Source organism: Salmo salar, chromosome ssa03 (genome assembly GCF_905237065.1).
Source record: "Salmo salar chromosome ssa03, Ssal_v3.1, whole genome shotgun sequence".
Taxonomy (NCBI): Eukaryota; Metazoa; Chordata; class Actinopteri; order Salmoniformes; family Salmonidae; genus Salmo; species Salmo salar.
The window spans coordinates 11,239,734-11,257,096 of record NC_059444.1 but is presented as its reverse complement, the minus strand read 5'-3'; the positions used below and the strand labels follow the sequence as shown (position 1 = coordinate 11,257,096).

The window sequence follows — 17,363 nt, the reverse complement described above, 5'->3', positions numbered from 1 at the left end:
GATTTATGCTTGAGCTGATCTCCGTAGCTTTTAAGTAAACGTCGGGGAAATTGCTTTTAAAGAGGGTCACTTCTGGCTGGACATGGCTTTATGCTAGCTGCTCCTGTAGACTTCCGTCATTGCAACATTATGGCTTCAGAAACTACATTCAACTTCCTTCAAACTGCACGCAGAGACATACAAATGGTATCCATGAGTTCATCTGACTCTGTGCAAGTACAAAAAATTGCTTAGTTGCCAAAATGTCAAACTATCCCTTTAACGGAGTTCATTTCACGGTCAGTGTCTGTAGGTGAAACACTCTGTCCAGAATAGCAGCTGTCCACATAGGGAGCTGTCTTCCATCTAATGACCAGGGCGGTGAGGAGTGGTAGAGTACAGGGTGTCACTCACACTTCTGAATAGGGTGTCCTGTGAGACCTGTTCTCTCTTTTATAATGAGGACACTGTTCCAATTAGAACAGCCCCACGGGGTGTAAGAGACACCAGGTAGAGGTAAGAGAGGTCTGACAGAAACCCTGAAGAAGACAGCTTGCTGTCGAAAGGTTGGCTAATTATTATAAAATGTACTGCTATCTTCTTTTTCTTACAAAGAGAAAAGAGGTACCAGTACTGAATCATATGACTTTGTTAAATGTATCTAAAAGTAGTAATACATAATAGTTCAAGTCAGGGTCAAGTAGGGTTGCAAAATTCCGTAAACTTTCACAAAGTTCCCAGGTTTTTCAAATATTCCAGTTGGAGGATTTCAGGTAACACAAGGGAAAATTAACGTTATCTGTAGATGTTACGGTGGAAGCATAACGTTACCTGTAGATGTTACGGTGGAAGCATAACGTTACCTGTAGATGTTACGGTGGAAGCATAACGTTACCTGTAGATGTTACGGTGGAAGCATAACGTTACCTGTAGATGTTACGGTGGAAGAATAACGTTACCTGTAGATGTTACGGTGGAAGCATAACGTTACCTGTAGATGTTACGGTGGAAGCATAACGTTACCTGTAGATGTTATGGTGGAAGCATAACGTTACCTGTAGATGTTACGGTGGAAGCATAACGTTACCTGTAGATGTTACGGTGGAAGCATAACGTTACCTGTAGATGTTACGGTGGAAGCATAACGTTACCTGTAGATGTTACGGTGGAAGCATAACGTTACCTGTAGATGTTACGGTGGAAGCATAACGTTACCTGTAGATGTTACGGTGGAAGCATAACGTTAACTGTAGATGTTACGGTGGAAGCATAACGTTACCTGTAGATGTTACGGTGGAAGAATAACGTTACCTGTAGATGTTACGGTGGAAGCATAACGTTACCTGTAGATGTTACGGTGGAAGCATAACGTTACCTGTAGATGTTACGGTGGAAGCATAACGTTACCTGTAGATGTTACGGTGGAAGCGGTCGCACCAGAACAGACGGTTATTAGCCACGTCTACGTCCAGCGCCACAGCATTCTTCTGGGTGGCAAGCACCTGGCGGTAGTCCCTCTTCACCGGGTCTACCCGACGGATCTCCTGGCGGTTGGTGAACAGCAGGTAGGGAGACTTCCCTGGAAAAGGAAAGTGGAGAGGTCGACTTATTTCACCCACAATGCGCTAATTGTAAGTCGCTCTGGATAACAGCATCTGCTAAATGACTCAAATGGAAATGGACAATTATATTCTATTCTATGCCCAGAATTCATTCAGCGGACAAGTAAACAATGTGACACAGTTTCAAACAAATATTTACAGGACTGATGTGGCCTTGCATCTAATAAATATGCCCACAACACATACATCTTTTAGTACACACTGAAAGCAATTTCAAAAAGGTGAGTCAGCCATATAGTGGTTGACAGCTTCAACCCACCTGAGAGAAATTGCATTTCAGAAACTCTGTCTGCTATCATTGAATTTCAGCCTATGATTCTACATGACATAATATGCAACTAAACTGAGCTGAACACAGTTCTCCCCTAAAACCATGAGGAAGACGGATATGATCTCTCATTAAAACATTCCAAACTGCTGAATAGTGTCAGTATCGATCAGTCTGTCCACGCGTTATTAACCTTCCTCACCTCATTATCTAACACAAGATATAGATCAGTAACAACAGCAAACAGAATTACACACACACACACACACACACACCGAGCAGTATCTCACACACACACATCCACTTATCCCACAGAGCTCATTGACTCATAACACGGTCATGACTCAATACAGAGACACAAAGACAAACCGATATGGTCGTTCCCTGCCGAGGCTAAACAACCTTGAACAAAGTGAAACCAGTCAGATCATTGACTTTGAACGGGGAAGAGTTCAGTCAAAAGCTGTATCCCGGTATCTGGTTGTTCTCAGGGAGCTATAAGGATATGGATCCGTTCAACTGCTATTTCAACTGGAGCTCTAGAGTAGGGTGAAGCTGCTTTAAGTGCTAATCTAAGGTCAGTTTGTGTTTTTACTCCTAATGGTTAAGGTTTAGGATTAGGAAAGGAGAATCTGATCCCAGATCAGGGAAACTGATGTCTTTGTTTCTGTCTATATCACAACTGAACGTTTCACCCACTACGGATTCTAGCTTAAAGGTAAGGAAAGCTGATCCTAGATCTGTGCCTACAGGTATATTCTATCTGGAGCCAAGATAGTTGTCCTTCTGGAAGGTTTTCCCATCTCCACAGAGGACCTCCGGAGCTCTGTTAGAGTGACCACCGGGTTTTTGGTAAACTCCCTGACCAAGGTCCTTCTCCACCGGTTGCTCAGTTCGGCCGGGCGGTCAGTTCTAGGAAAAGTCTTGGTGGCTCCAGACTTCTTCCATTTAAGAATGATGGAGGCCAGTGTTTTCTTTGGGACATTCAATGCGGCAGACATTTATTGGTACCCTTCCCCAGATATGTGCCTCGACACAATCCTGTCTCGGAGCTCTATGGACAATTCTTTCGACCTCATGGCTTGGTTTTTGCTCTGACAACTGTGGGATCTTATATAGACAGGTGTGTGACTTTGCAAATCATTTAATTTACCACAGGTGGACTCCAATGAAGTTGTAGAAACATCTCAAGGATGATCAATGGAAACAGGATGCACCTGAGCTCAATTTCGTGTCTCTTAGCAAAGGGTCTGAATACTTACTGTATGTAAATAAGGTATTTCTATTTTTTATTTGTAACACATTTGCAAACATTTCTAAAAACCTGTTTTTGCTTCATCATTATGGAGTATAGTGTGTAGATTGATGAGAACATTTTTTTTAGAATAAGGCTGTAACGTAACAAAATGTGGAAAAAGTCAAGAGGTCTGAATACTTTCTGAATGAACTGATATGATATGCAGGCGCAGACACGTACGTACACGCGCGCGCACACACTCACACACGGAAAGATACTCAAAAACCTCTAAAGGAGTGCATAAAGATACTGGAACATTATTTTCCATTAGACCACTTTTCTAACTAGCTTTAGCGACAAACTGATTCAGACTGTGAACGTGTCGTTCTAATTATGCTTCATGCCCTCCAGGCTCAAAAGGTGTGTCTGTCACGCCCTGACCATAGAGAGCCATTGTTTCTCTATTGTGTAGTAGGTCAAGGTGTGACTAGGGGATGATCTAGTATATCTATGTCTATGTTGTGTTCTAGTTTCTTTTTCTATGTTGGTGTTTTGTATGATTCCCAATTAGAGGCAGCTGGTAATCGTTGTCTCTAATTGAGGATCATATTTAAGTAGTTATTTTTCCCACCTGTTTTTATGGAATCTTGTTTTTGTGTAGGTGCCTATTTGCACTTCACTGTCTTCACGGTCATTTGATCATTTATTGTTTTTGTATTTTGCTGAAGTTTGACGTTATAATAAAGATGTGGAATGCTACTCACGCTGCACCTTGGTCCAATCATTACGAAGATCGTGACAGTGTCACAGCAGCTTAGCTCATTACAACTAATTATTTCAAAAAGCGAGACGTGAGTCCCTCTTGAAATATTTCCAGAATAAAAAAATATGTAAACACTGCCAAGAGGGACATTTCTCAAATTCCCCGTCTCCTCCGAAAAATACGCCCCAAAAACTTGAAGAGAGAGAGGATTCTTTTGTCGTTGTTTACACTCTTAAACAGAATTGTCCTAATTGGCAGGAGAGTGAGAGTCACACTTTAGTGGCTCATTGACTAAAGAAACAGTGGTGTTTGTGTGTGTTCGTTGTGTTTGTGTATCTGTCTGAGTGTGTGTTGAGGAGAGAATCAGTAGTCATACTGACACCTGTTAGGTGTGTTAGATGCAGTATGCACTGTATGTACCAAACAAGACACATAACCACAGTCTTGGACAAGTACTCCTTTGTTTCCCTTTCTCCTTCCCTCCTTCCCTCATTCCAACCACCGACCTACTCCCTCCAAACAACCAACCAATCCCTCCCTCCCTCCCTCCCTTCCTCCCTTTCTCACCTTCTGCTTTACAGGTCTTGGTGACTGGGTCCATCTCATAGCCTTGGTAACACTCACACTTGAAGTCTCCCTTGTAGTTGATGCAGATCTGGCTGCAGGCGTTAGAGTTCTCACACTCATCAATGTCTGAGGAGGAATGGAGGGGGGGGGGGGTTATCAATCACACTGGACTAATAGCTCAGTGGGGGGGGTTATCAATCACACTGGACTAATAGCTCAGTGGAGGGGGGTTATCAATCACACTGGACTAATAGCTCAGTTGGGGGTTATCAATCACACTGGACTAATAGCTCAGTGGGGGGTTATCAATCACACTGGACTAATAGCTCAGTGGAGGGGGGTTATCAATCACACTGGACTAATAGCTCAGTAGAGGGGGTTATCAATCACACTGGACTAATAGCTCAGTGGGGGGTTATCAATCGCACTGGACCAATAGTTCAGTGGAGGGGGGTATCAATCACACTGGACTAATAGCTCAGTGGGGGGGGTTATCAATCACACTGGACTAATAGCTCAGTGGGGGGGTTATCAATCGACTGGACTAATAGCTCAGTGGAGGGGGTATCAATCACACTGGACTAATAGCTCAGTGGGGGTTATCAATCACACTGGACCAATAGCTCAGTGGGGGGGTTATCAATCACACTGGACTAATAGCTCAGTGGGGGGTTATCAATCGACTGGAATAATAGTTCAGTGGAGGGGGTATCAATCACACTGGACTAATAGCTCAGTGGGGGGTTATCAATCACACTGGACTAATAGCTCAGTGGGGGGTTATTAATCACACTGGACTAATAGCTCAGTGGGGGGTTATCAATCACACTGGACTAATAGCTCAGTGGAGGGGGTTATCAATCACACTGGACCAATAGCTCAGTGGGGGGTTATCAATCACACTGGACTAATAGCTCAGTGGAGGGGTTATCAATCACACTGGACTAATAGCTCAGTGGGGGGTTATCAATCACACTGGACTAATAGCTCAGTGGAGGGGTTATCAATCACACTGGACTAATAGCTCAGTAGAGGGGTTATCAATCACACTGGACCAATAGCTCAGTGGGGGGGGTTATCAATCACACTGGACTAATAGCTCAGTGGGGGGGTTATCAATCACACTGGACCAATAGCTCAGTGGGGGGGTTATCAATCACACTGGGCTAATAGCTCAGTAGAGGGGGTTATCAATCACACTGGGCTAATAGCTCAATGGAGGGGTTATCAATCACACTGGACCAATTGCTCAGTGGGGGGGTTATCAATCACACTGGACTATTAGCTCAGTGGGGGGTTATCAATCACACTGGACTAATAGCTCAGTGGGGGGTTATCAATCACAATGGACTAATAGCTCAGTGGGGGGTTATCAATCACACTGGGCTAATAGCTCAATGGGGGGTTATCAATCACACTGGACCAATAGCTCAGTGGGGGGGTATCATCACAATGGACTAATTGCTCAGTGGGGGGTTATCAATCACACTGACCAATTGCTCAGTGGGGGGTTATCAATCACACTGGACTAATAGCTCAGTGGAAGGGGTATCAATCACACTGACCAATAGCTCAGTGGAGGGGGTATCAATCACACTGGACTAATAGCTCAGTGGGGGGGGTTATCAATCACACTGGACTAATAGCTCAGTGGGGGGTTATCAATCACACTGGACTAATAGCTCAGTGGAGGGGGGTTATCAATCACACTGGACTAATAGCCCAGTGGGGGGTTATCAATCACACTGGACCAATAGCTCAGTGGAGGGGGGTTATCAATCACACTGGACCAATAGCTCAGTGGGGGGGTTATCAATCACACTGGACCAATAGCTCAGTAGAGGGGTTATCAATCACACTGGACTAATAGCTCAGTGGGGAGGTTATCAATCACACTGACTAATAGCCCAGTGGGGGGTTATCAATCACACTGGACTAATAGCTCAGTAGAGGGGGGTTATCAATCACACTGGACCAACAGCCCAGTGGGGGGTTATCATTCACACTGGACTAATAGCTCAGTGGAGGGGGTATCAATCACACTGGACTAATAGCTCAGTAGAGGGGTTATCAATCACACTGGACCAATAGCTCAGTGGAGGGGGGTATCAATCACACTGGACCAATAGCTCAGTGGGGGGGGTATCAATCACACTGGACCAATAGCTCAGTAGAGGGGTTATCAATCACACTGGACCAATAGCTCAGTGGAGGGGGGTATCAATCACACTGGACCAATAGCTCAGTGGGGGGGTATCAATCACACTGGACTAATAGCTCAGTAGAGGGGTTATCAATCACACTGGACCAATAGATCAGTGGAGGGGGGTATCAATCACACTGACCAATAGCTCAGTGGGGGGTTATCAATCACACTGGACTAATAGCTCAGTGGGGGGGTTATCAATCACACTGACCAATAGCTCAGTGGGGGGTATCAATCACACTGACCAATTGCTCAGTGGGGGGTTATCAATCACACTGGACCAATAGCTCAGTAGTGGGGTTATCAATCACACTGGACTAATAGCTCAGTGGGGGGTTATCAATCACATTGGACCAATAGCTCAGTGGGGGGGGTATCAATCACACTGGACCAATAGCTCAGTAGAGGGGTTATCAATCACACTGGACCAATAGCTCAGTGGGGGGTTATCAATCACACTGGACCAATTGCTCAGTGGGGGGTAATCAATCACACTGGACTAATAGCCCAGTGGAGGGGGTATCAATCACACTGGACCAATAGCCCAGTGGAGGGGGTATCAATCACACTGGACTAATAGCTCAGTGGGGGGGTTATCAATCACACTGGACCAATAGCTCAGTGGGGGGTTATCAATCACACTGGACTAATAGCTCAGTGGAGGGGGGTTATCAATCACACTGGACCAATAGCTCAGTGGGGGTTATCAATCACACTGACCAATAGCTCAGTGGAAGGGGGGTTATCAATCACACTGGACCAATAGCTCAGTGGGGGGTTATCAATCACACTGACCAATAGCTCAGTGGAGGGGGTTATCAATCACACTGACCAATAGCTCAGTGGAGGGGGTATCAATCACACTGGACTAATAGCTCAGTGGGGGGGTTATCAATCACACTGACCAATAGCTCAGTGGGGGGTTATCAATCACACTGACCAATAGCCCAGTGGAGGGGGTTATCAATCACACTGGACCAATAGCCCAGTGGGGGGTTATCAATCACACTGACTAATAGCCCAGTGGAGGGGGTTATCAATCACACTGGACTAATAGCTCAGTGGGGGGGGTTATCAATCACACTGGACCAATAGCTCAGTGGAGGGGTTATCAATCACACTGACCAATAGCCCAGTGGAGGGGGGTTATCAATCACACTGACTAATAGCTCAGTAGAGGGGGTTATCAATCACACTGGACCAATAGCTCAGTGGGGGGGGGTTATCAATCACACTGACCAATAGCTCAGTGGGGGGGTTATCAATCACACTGGACCAATAGCTCAGTAGAGGGGGTTATCAATCACACTGGACTAATAGCTCAGTGGGGGGGGTATCAATCACACTGACTAATAGCTCAGTAGAGGGGTTATCAATCACACTGGACCAATAGCCCAGTGGAGGGGGGTATCAATCACACTGGACCAATAGCTCAGTGGGGGGGTATCAATCACACTGACTAATAGCTCAGTAGAGGGGTTATCAATCACACTGGACTAATAGCTCAGTGGAGGGGGTATCAATCACACTGGACCAATAGCTCAGTGGGGGGGTATCAATCACACTGGACTAATAGCCCAGTAGAGGGGTTATCAATCACACTGGACCAATAGCCCAGTGGAGGGGGTATCAATCACACTGGACCAATAGCCCAGTGGGGGGGTATCAATCACACTGGACCAATAGCTCAGTAGAGGGGTTATCAATCACACTGACTAATAGATCAGTGGAGGGGGTATCAATCACACTGACCAATAGCTCAGTGGGGGGTTATCAATCACACTGACCAATAGCCCAGTGGGGGGTTATCAATCACACTGGACCAATAGCTCCAGTGGGGGGTATCAATCACACTGGACCAATTGCTCAGTGGGGGGTTATCAATCACACTGGACCAATAGCTCAGTAGTGGGGGTTATCAATCACACTGACCAATAGCTCAGTGGGGGTTATCAATCACACTGGACCAATAGCCCAGTGGGGGGTATCAATCACACTGGACCAATAGCCCAGTAGAGGGGGTTATCAATCACACTGGACTAATAGCTCAGTGGGGGGTTATCAATCACACTGACCAATTGCTCAGTGGGGGGTAATCAATCACACTGACCAATAGCTCAGTGGAGGGGGTATCAATCACACTGACCAATAGCCCAGTGGAGGGGGTATCAATCACACTGGACCAATAGCCCAGTGGGGGGTTATCAATCACACTGACCAATAGCTCAGTGGGGGTTATCAATCACACTGACCAATAGCCCAGTGGAGGGGGTTATCAATCACACTGGACCAATAGCCCAGTGGGGGGTTATCAATAACACTGACCAATAGCCCAGTGGAAGGGGGGTTATCAATCACACTGACCAATAGCCCAGTGGGGGGTTATCAATCACACTGACCAATAGCCCAGTGGAAGGGGTATCAATCACACTGGACCAATAGCCCAGTGGAGGGGGTATCAATCACACTGACCAATAGCCCAGTGGGGGGGGTTATCAATCACACTGACCAATAGCCCAGTGGGGGTTATCAATCACACTGACCAATAGCTCAGTGGAGGGGGTTATCAATCACACTGACCAATAGCCCAGTGGGGGGTTATCAATCACACTGACCAATAGCCCAGTGGAGGGGGTTATCAATCACACTGACTAATAGCTCAGTGGGGGGTTATCAATCACACTGACCAATAGCTCAGTGGAGGGGTTATCAATCACACTGACCAATAGCTCAGTGGAGGGGGTTATCAATCACACTGGACTAATAGCTCAGTAGAGTGGTTATCAATCACACTGACCAATAGCCCAGTGGGGAGGTTATCAATCACACTGACCAATAGCTCAGTGGAGGGGTTATCAATCACACTGGACCAATAGCCCAGCAGAGGGGGTTATCAATCACACTGACCAATAGCTCAGTGGGGGGGTATCAATCACACTGGACTAATAGCTCAGTAGAGGGGTTATCAATCACACTGACCAATAGCTCAGTGGAGGGGGTATCAATCACACTGACCAATAGCTCAGTGGGGGGGTATCAATCACACTGGACTAATAGCTCAGTAGAGGGGTTATCAATCACACTGGACTAATAGATCAGTGGAGGGGGGTATCAATCACACTGGACTAATAGCCCAGTGGGGGGTTATCAATCACACTGACCAATAGCCCAGTGGGGGGTTATCAATCACACTGACCAATAGCCCAGTGGGGGTATCAATCACACTGGACCAATTGCTCAGTGGGAGGTTATCAATCACACTGGACCAATAGCTCAGTAGTGGGGTTATCAATCACACTGGACCAATAGCCCAGTGGGGGTTATCAATCGCATTGGACCAATAGCTCAGTGGGGGGGGTATCAATCACACTGACCAATAGCCCAGTAGAGGGGTTATCAATCACACTGGACCAATAGCTCAGTGGGGGGTTATCAATCACACTGGACCAATTGCTCAGTGGGGGGTAATCAATCACACTGGACCAATAGCCCAGTGGAGGGGGTATCAATCACACTGACCAATAGCCCAGTGGAGGGGGTATCAATCACACTGACCAATAGCCCAGTGGGGGGTTATCAATCACACTGACCAATAGCCCAGTGGGGGGTTATCAATCACACTGACCAATAGCCCAGTGGAGGGGGGTTATCAATCACACTGACCAATAGCCCAGTGGGGGGGTTATCAATCACACTGACCAATAGCCCAGTGGAAGGGGGTTATCAATCACACTGGACCAATAGCTCAGTGGGGGGTTATCAATCACACTGACCAATAGCTCAGTGGAGGGGTTATCAATCACACTGACCAATAGCTCAGTGGAGGGGGTTATCAATCACACTGACCAATAGCTCAGTAGAGTGGTTATCAATCACACTGACCAATAGCCCAGTGGGGGATATCAATCACACTGGACTAATAGCCCAGTGGAGGGGTTATCAATCACACTGGACCAATAGCTCAGTGGGGGGGTTATCAATCACACTGACCAATAGCCCAGTGGAGGGGTTATCAATCACACTGGACCAATAGCCCAGTGGGGAGGTTATCAATCACACTGGACCAATAGCTCAGTGGGGGGGGTATCAATCACACTGGACTAATAGCTCACTAGAGGGGGGTTATCAATCACACTGACCAACAGCCCAGTGGGGGGTTATCAATCACACTGACCAATAGCCCAGTGGAGGGGGTATCAATCACACTGGACCAATAGCTCAGTAGAGGGGTTATCAATCACACTGACCAATAGCCCAGTGGAGGGGGTATCAATCACACTGACCAATAGCTCAGTGGGGGGGTATCAATCACACTGACCAATAGCTCAGTAGAGGGGTTATCAATCACACTGACCAATAGCCCAGTGGAGGGGGTATCAATCACACTGACCAATAGCTCAGTGGGGGGTATCAATCACACTGGACTAATAGCTCAGTGGGGGGTTATCAATCGCACTGGACTAATAGTTCAGTGGAGGGGGTATCAATCACACTGGACCAATAGCTCAGTGGGGGTTATCAATCACACTGGACCAATAGCTCAGTGGGGGGTTATCAATCACACTGACTAATAGCTCAGTGGGGGGTTATCAATCGACTGACCAATAGTTCAGTGGAGGGGGTATCAATCACACTGGACCAATAGCTCAGTGGGGGGTATCAATCACACTGACCAATAGCCCAGTGGGGGGGTTATTAATCACACTGGACCAATAGCCCAGTGGGGGGGTTATCAATCACACTGGACTAATAGCTCAGTGGAGGGGGTTATCAATCACACTGACCAATAGCTCAGTGGGGGGTTATCAATCACACTGGACCAATAGCCCAGTGGAGGGGTTATCAATCACACTGGACCAATAGCTCAGTGGGGGGTTATCAATCACACTGACCAATAGCTCAGTGGAGGGGTTATCAATCACACTGGACCAATAGCTCAGTAGAGGGGGTTATCAATCACACTGGACCAATAGCTCAGTGGGGGGTTATCAATCACACTGGACCAATAGCCCAGTGGGGGGTTATCAATCACACTGACCAATAGCCCAGTGGGGGGGTTATCAATCACACTGGGCCAATAGCTCAGTAGAGGGGGTTATCAATCACACTGGGCTATTAGCTCAATGGATGGGGTTATCAATCACATTGACCAATTGCTCAGTGGGGGTTATCAATCACACTGACCAATAGCTCAGTGGGGGGTTATCAATCACACTGACCAATAGCTCAGTGGGGGTTATCAATCACACTGACCAATAGCTCAGTGGGGGGTTATCAATCACACTGGGCCAATTGCTCAATGGGGGGTTATCAATCACACTGGACTAATAGCTCAGTGGGGGGGGTATATCACAATGGACTAATTGCTCAGTGGGGGGTTATCAATCACACTGGACCAATTGCTCAGTGGGGGGTTATCAATCACACTGACTAATAGCTCAGTGGAAGGGGTATCAATCACACTGGACTAATAGCTCAGTGGAGGGGGTATCAATCACACTGGACCAATAGCTCAGTGGGGGGGTTATCAATCACACTGGACTAATAGCTCAGTGGGGGGTTATCAATCACACTGGACTAATAGCTCAGTGGGAGGGGGGTTATCAATCACACTGGACTAATAGCTCAGTGGGGGGTTATCAATCACACTGACCAATAGCTCAGTGGAGGGGGTTATCAATCACACTGACCAATAGCTCAGTGGGGGGTTATCAATCACACTGGACTAATAGCTCAGTGGAGGGGTTATCAATCACACTGACCAATAGCCCAGTGGAGGGGGGTTATCAATCACACTGGACCAATAGCTCAGTAGAGTGGTTATCAATCACACTGACCAATAGCTCAGTGGGGGGTTATCAATCACACTGACTAATAGCTCAGTGGAGGGGTTATCAATCACACTGGACCAATAGCCCAGTGGGGGGTTATCAATCACACTGGACCAATAGCTCAGTGGAGGGGTTATCAATCACACTGGACCAATAGCTCAGTGGGGAGGTTATCAATCACACTGGACCAATAGCCCAGTGGGGGGTTATCAATCACACTGGACTAATAGCTCAGTAGAGGGGGTTATCAATCACACTGACCAACAGCCCAGTGGGGGGTTATCATTCACACTGGACCAATAGCTCAGTGGAGGGGGTATCAATCACACTGGACCAATAGCTCAGTAGAGGGGTTATCAATCACACTGACCAATAGCCCAGTGGAGGGGGGTATCAATCACACTGACCAATAGCTCAGTGGGGGGGTATCAATCACACTGACCAATAGCTCAGTAGAGGGGTTATCAATCACACTGGACCAATAGATCAGTGGAGGGGGTATCAATCACACTGGACCAATAGCTCAGTGGGGGGTTATCAATCACACTGACCAATAGCCCAGTGGGGGGTTATCAATCACACTGACCAATAGCTCAGTGGGGGGTATCAATCACACTGGACCAATTGCTCAGTGGGGGGTTATCAATCACACTGACTAATAGCTCAGTAGTGGGGTTATCAATCACACTGACCAATAGCTCAGTGGGGGTTATCAATCACATTGGACCAATAGCTCAGTGGGGGGTATCAATCACACTGGACTAATAGCTCAGTAGAGGGGTTATCAATCACACTGGACCAATAGCTCAGTGGGGGGGTTATCAATCACACTGACCAATTGCTCAGTGGGGGGTTATCAATCACACTGACTAATAGCTCAGTGGAGGGGGTATCAATCACACTGACCAATAGCTCAGTGGAGGGGTATCAATCACACTGGACTAATAGCTCAGTGGGGGAAGGGGGTTATCAATCACACTGACCAATAGCTCAGTGGGGGGTTATCAATCACACTGACCAATAGCTCAGTGGAGGGGGGTGGTTATCAATCACACTGGACCAATAGCTCAGTGGGGGGTTATCAATCACACTGACCAATAGCCCAGTGGAGGGGGTTATCAATCACACTGACCAATAGCTCAGTGGGGGGGTTATCAATCACACTGGACCAATAGCTCAGTGGAGGGGTTATCAATCACACTGACCAATAGCTCAGTGGAGGGGGTTATCAATCACACTGACTAATAGCTCAGTAGAGTGGTTATCAATCACACTGGACTAATAGCTCAGTGGGGGGTTATCAATCACACTGGACCAATAGCTCAGTGGAGGGGTTATCAATCACACTGACCAATAGCTCAGTGGGGGGTTATCAATCACACTGGACCAATAGCTCAGTGGAGGGGTTATCAATCACACTGGACCAATAGCCCAGTGGGGAGGTTATCAATCACACTGGACCAATAGCTCAGTGGGGGGGTTATCAATCACACTGGACTAATAGCTCACTAGAGGGGGGGTTATCAATCACACTGACTAACAGCTCAGTGGGGGGTTATCAATCACACTGGACCAATAGCTCAGTGGAGGGGGGTATCAATCACACTGGACTAATAGCTCAGTAGAGGGGTTATCAATCACACTGACCAATAGCTCAGTGGAGGGGGTATCAATCACACTGGACCAATAGCTCAGTGGGGGGGTATCAATCACACTGGACCAATAGCTCAGTAGAGGGGTTATCAATCACACTGACCAATAGCTCAGTGGAGGGGGTATCAATCACACTGGACCAATAGCTCAGTGGGGGGGTATCAATCACACTGGACCAATAGCTCAGTAGAGGGGTTATCAATCACACTGACTAATAGATCAGTGGAGGGGGGTATCAATCACACTGGACTAATAGCTCAGTGGGGGGTTATCAATCACACTGGACTAATAGCTCAGGGGGGGTTATCAATCACACTGGACTAATAGCTCAGTGGAGGGGGTATCAATCACACTGGACCAATTGCTCAGTGGGGGGTTATCAATCACACTGGACCAATAGCTCAGTAGGGGTTATCAATCACACTGGACTAATAGCTCAGTGGGGGGTTATCAATCACATTGGACCAATAGCTCAGTGGGGGGGTATCAATCACACTGACCAATAGCTCAGTAGAGGGGTTATCAATCACACTGGACTAATAGCTCAGTGGGGGGTTATCAATCACACTGGACCAATAGCTCAGTAGAGGGGTTATCAATCACACTGACCAATAGCTCAGTGGAGGGGGTATCAATCACACTGGACTAATAGCTCAGTGGGGGGTATCAATCACACTGGACTAATAGCTCAGTAGAGGGGTTATCAATCACACTGACTAATAGATCAGTGGAGGGGGGTATCAATCACACTGGACTAATAGCTCAGTGGGGGGTTATCAATCACACTGACTAATAGCTCAGTGGGGGGGTTATCAATCACACTGGACCAATAGCTCAGTGGGGGGGTATCAATCACACTGACCAATTGCTCAGTGGGGGGTTATCAATCACACTGACTAATAGCTCAGTAGTGGGGTTATCAATCACACTGACCAATAGCTCAGTGGGGGGTTATCAATCACATTGGACCAATAGCTCAGTGGGGGGGTATCAATCACACTGGACCAATTGCTCAGTGGGGGGTAATCAATCACACTGGACTAATAGCTCAGTGGAGGGGTATCAATCACACTGACCAATAGCTCAGTGGAGGGGGTATCAATCACACTGGACTAATAGCTCAGTGGGGGGGGTTATCAATCACACTGGACCAATAGCTCAGTGGGGGGTTATCAATCACACTGGACTAATAGCTCAGTGGAGGGGGTTATCAATCACACTGGACCAATAGCTCAGTGGGGGGGTTATCAATAACACTGGACCAATAGCCCAGTGGAAGGGGGGTTATCAATCACACTGGACTAATAGCTCAGTGGGGGTTATCAATCACACTGGACCAATAGCTCAGTGGAAGGGGTATCAATCACACTGGACCAATAGCTCAGTGGAGGGGTATCAATCACACTGGACTAATAGCTCAGTGGGGGGGGGTTATCAATCACACTGACCAATAGCTCAGTGGGGGGTTATCAATCACACTGGACCAATAGCTCAGTGGAGGGGGATATCAATCACACTGGACTAATAGCTCAGTGGGGGGTTATCAATCACACTGGACCAATAGCTCAGTGGAGGGGGATTATCAATCACACTGGACCAATAGCTCAGTGGGGGGGTTATCAATCACACTGGACCAATAGCTCAGTGGAGGGGTTATCAATCACACTGGACTAATAGCTCAGTGGAGGGGGTTATCAATCACACTGGACTAATAGCTCAGTAGAGTGGTTATCAATCACACTGGACCAATAGCTCAGTGGGGGAGGTTATCAATCACACTGGACCAATAGCTCAGTGGGGGGTTATCAATCACACTGGACTAATAGCTCAGTAGAGGGGGGTTATCAATCACACTGGACCAACAGCTCAGTGGGGGGGTTATCATTCACACTGGACCAATAGCTCAGTGGAGGGGGTATCAATCACACTGGACTAATAGCTCAGTAGAGGGGTTATCAATCACACTGGACCAATAGCTCAGTGGAGGGGGTATCAATCACACTGGACTAATAGCTCAGTGGGGGGGGGTTATCAATCACACTGGACTAATAGCTCAGTGGGGGGTTATCAATCACACTGGTCTAATAGCTCAGTGGAGGGGGTTATCAATCACACTGGACCAATAGCTCAGTGGGGGGTTATCAATCAACACTGACCAATAGCTCAGTGGAAGGGGGTTATCAATCACACTGGACCAATAGCTCAGTGGGGGGGTTATCAATCACACTGGACCAATAGCTCAGTGGAGGGGTTATCAATCACACTGGACCAATAGCCCAGTGGAGGGGGTTATCAATCACACTGGACCAATAGCTCAGTAGAGTGGTTATCAATCACACTGGACTAATAGCTCAGTGGGGGGATATCAATCACACTGGACCAATAGCTCAGTGGAGGGGTTATCAATCACACTGACCAATAGCTCAGTGGGGGGGGTTATCAATCACACTGGACCAATAGCTCAGTGGAGGGGTTATCAATCACACTGGACCAATAGCTCAGTGGGGAGGTTATCAATCACACTGGACCAATAGCTCAGTGGGGGGGGTTATCAATCACACTGGACCAATAGCTCACTAGAGGGGGGTTATCAATCACACTGGACTAACAGCCCAGTGGGGGGTTATCAATCACACTGGACTAATAGCTCAGTGGGGGGTTATCAATCACACTGGACCAATAGCTCACTAGAGGGGGGTTATCAATCACACTGGACCAACAGCTCCAGTGGGGGGTTATCAATCACACTGGACCAATAGCTCAGTGGAGGGGGTATCAATCACACTGGACTAATAGCTCAGTAGAGGGGTTATCAATCACACTGGACCAATAGCCCAGTGGAGGGGGTATCAATCACACTGGACCAATAGCCTCAGTGAGGGGGTATCAATCACACTGGACCAATAGCTCAGTGGAGGGGGTATCAATCACACTGGACCAATAGCTCAGTGGGGGGGGTATCAATCACACTGGACTAATAGCTCAGTAGAGGGGGTTATCAATCACACTGGACTAATAGATCAGTGGAGGGGGTATCAATCACACTGGACCAATAGCTCAGTGGGGGGTTATCAATCACACTGGACCAATAGCTCAGGGGGGTTATCAATCACACTGGACTAATAGCTCAGTGGAGGGGGTATCAATCACACTGGACCAATTGCTCAGTGGGGGGTTATCAATCACACTGGACTAATAGCTCAGTAGGGGGGTTATCAATCACACTGGACTAATAGC

General features: G+C 47.3%; 1 protein-coding gene across 3 annotated transcripts in view; it reads right to left on the bottom strand.

The window, feature by feature from the left end:
• Positions 1-17,363, bottom strand: part of LOC106598404 (low-density lipoprotein receptor-related protein 8) — a 238,186-nt gene that overhangs the window by 53,701 nt on the left and 167,122 nt on the right. For 2 of the 3 annotated variants that reach the window (XM_014189447.2, XM_014189454.2), the window contains exons 9-10: positions 4,437-4,562; positions 1,387-1,558 (exon numbers count right to left, since the gene is read on the bottom strand). In XM_014189447.2, the coding sequence (XP_014044922.1) occupies positions 1,387-1,558; positions 4,437-4,562 (298 nt within the window). The remainder of the gene's footprint in view (positions 1-1,386; positions 1,559-4,436; positions 4,563-17,363) is intronic. The other variant, XM_045714492.1, reaches the window with a different exon arrangement.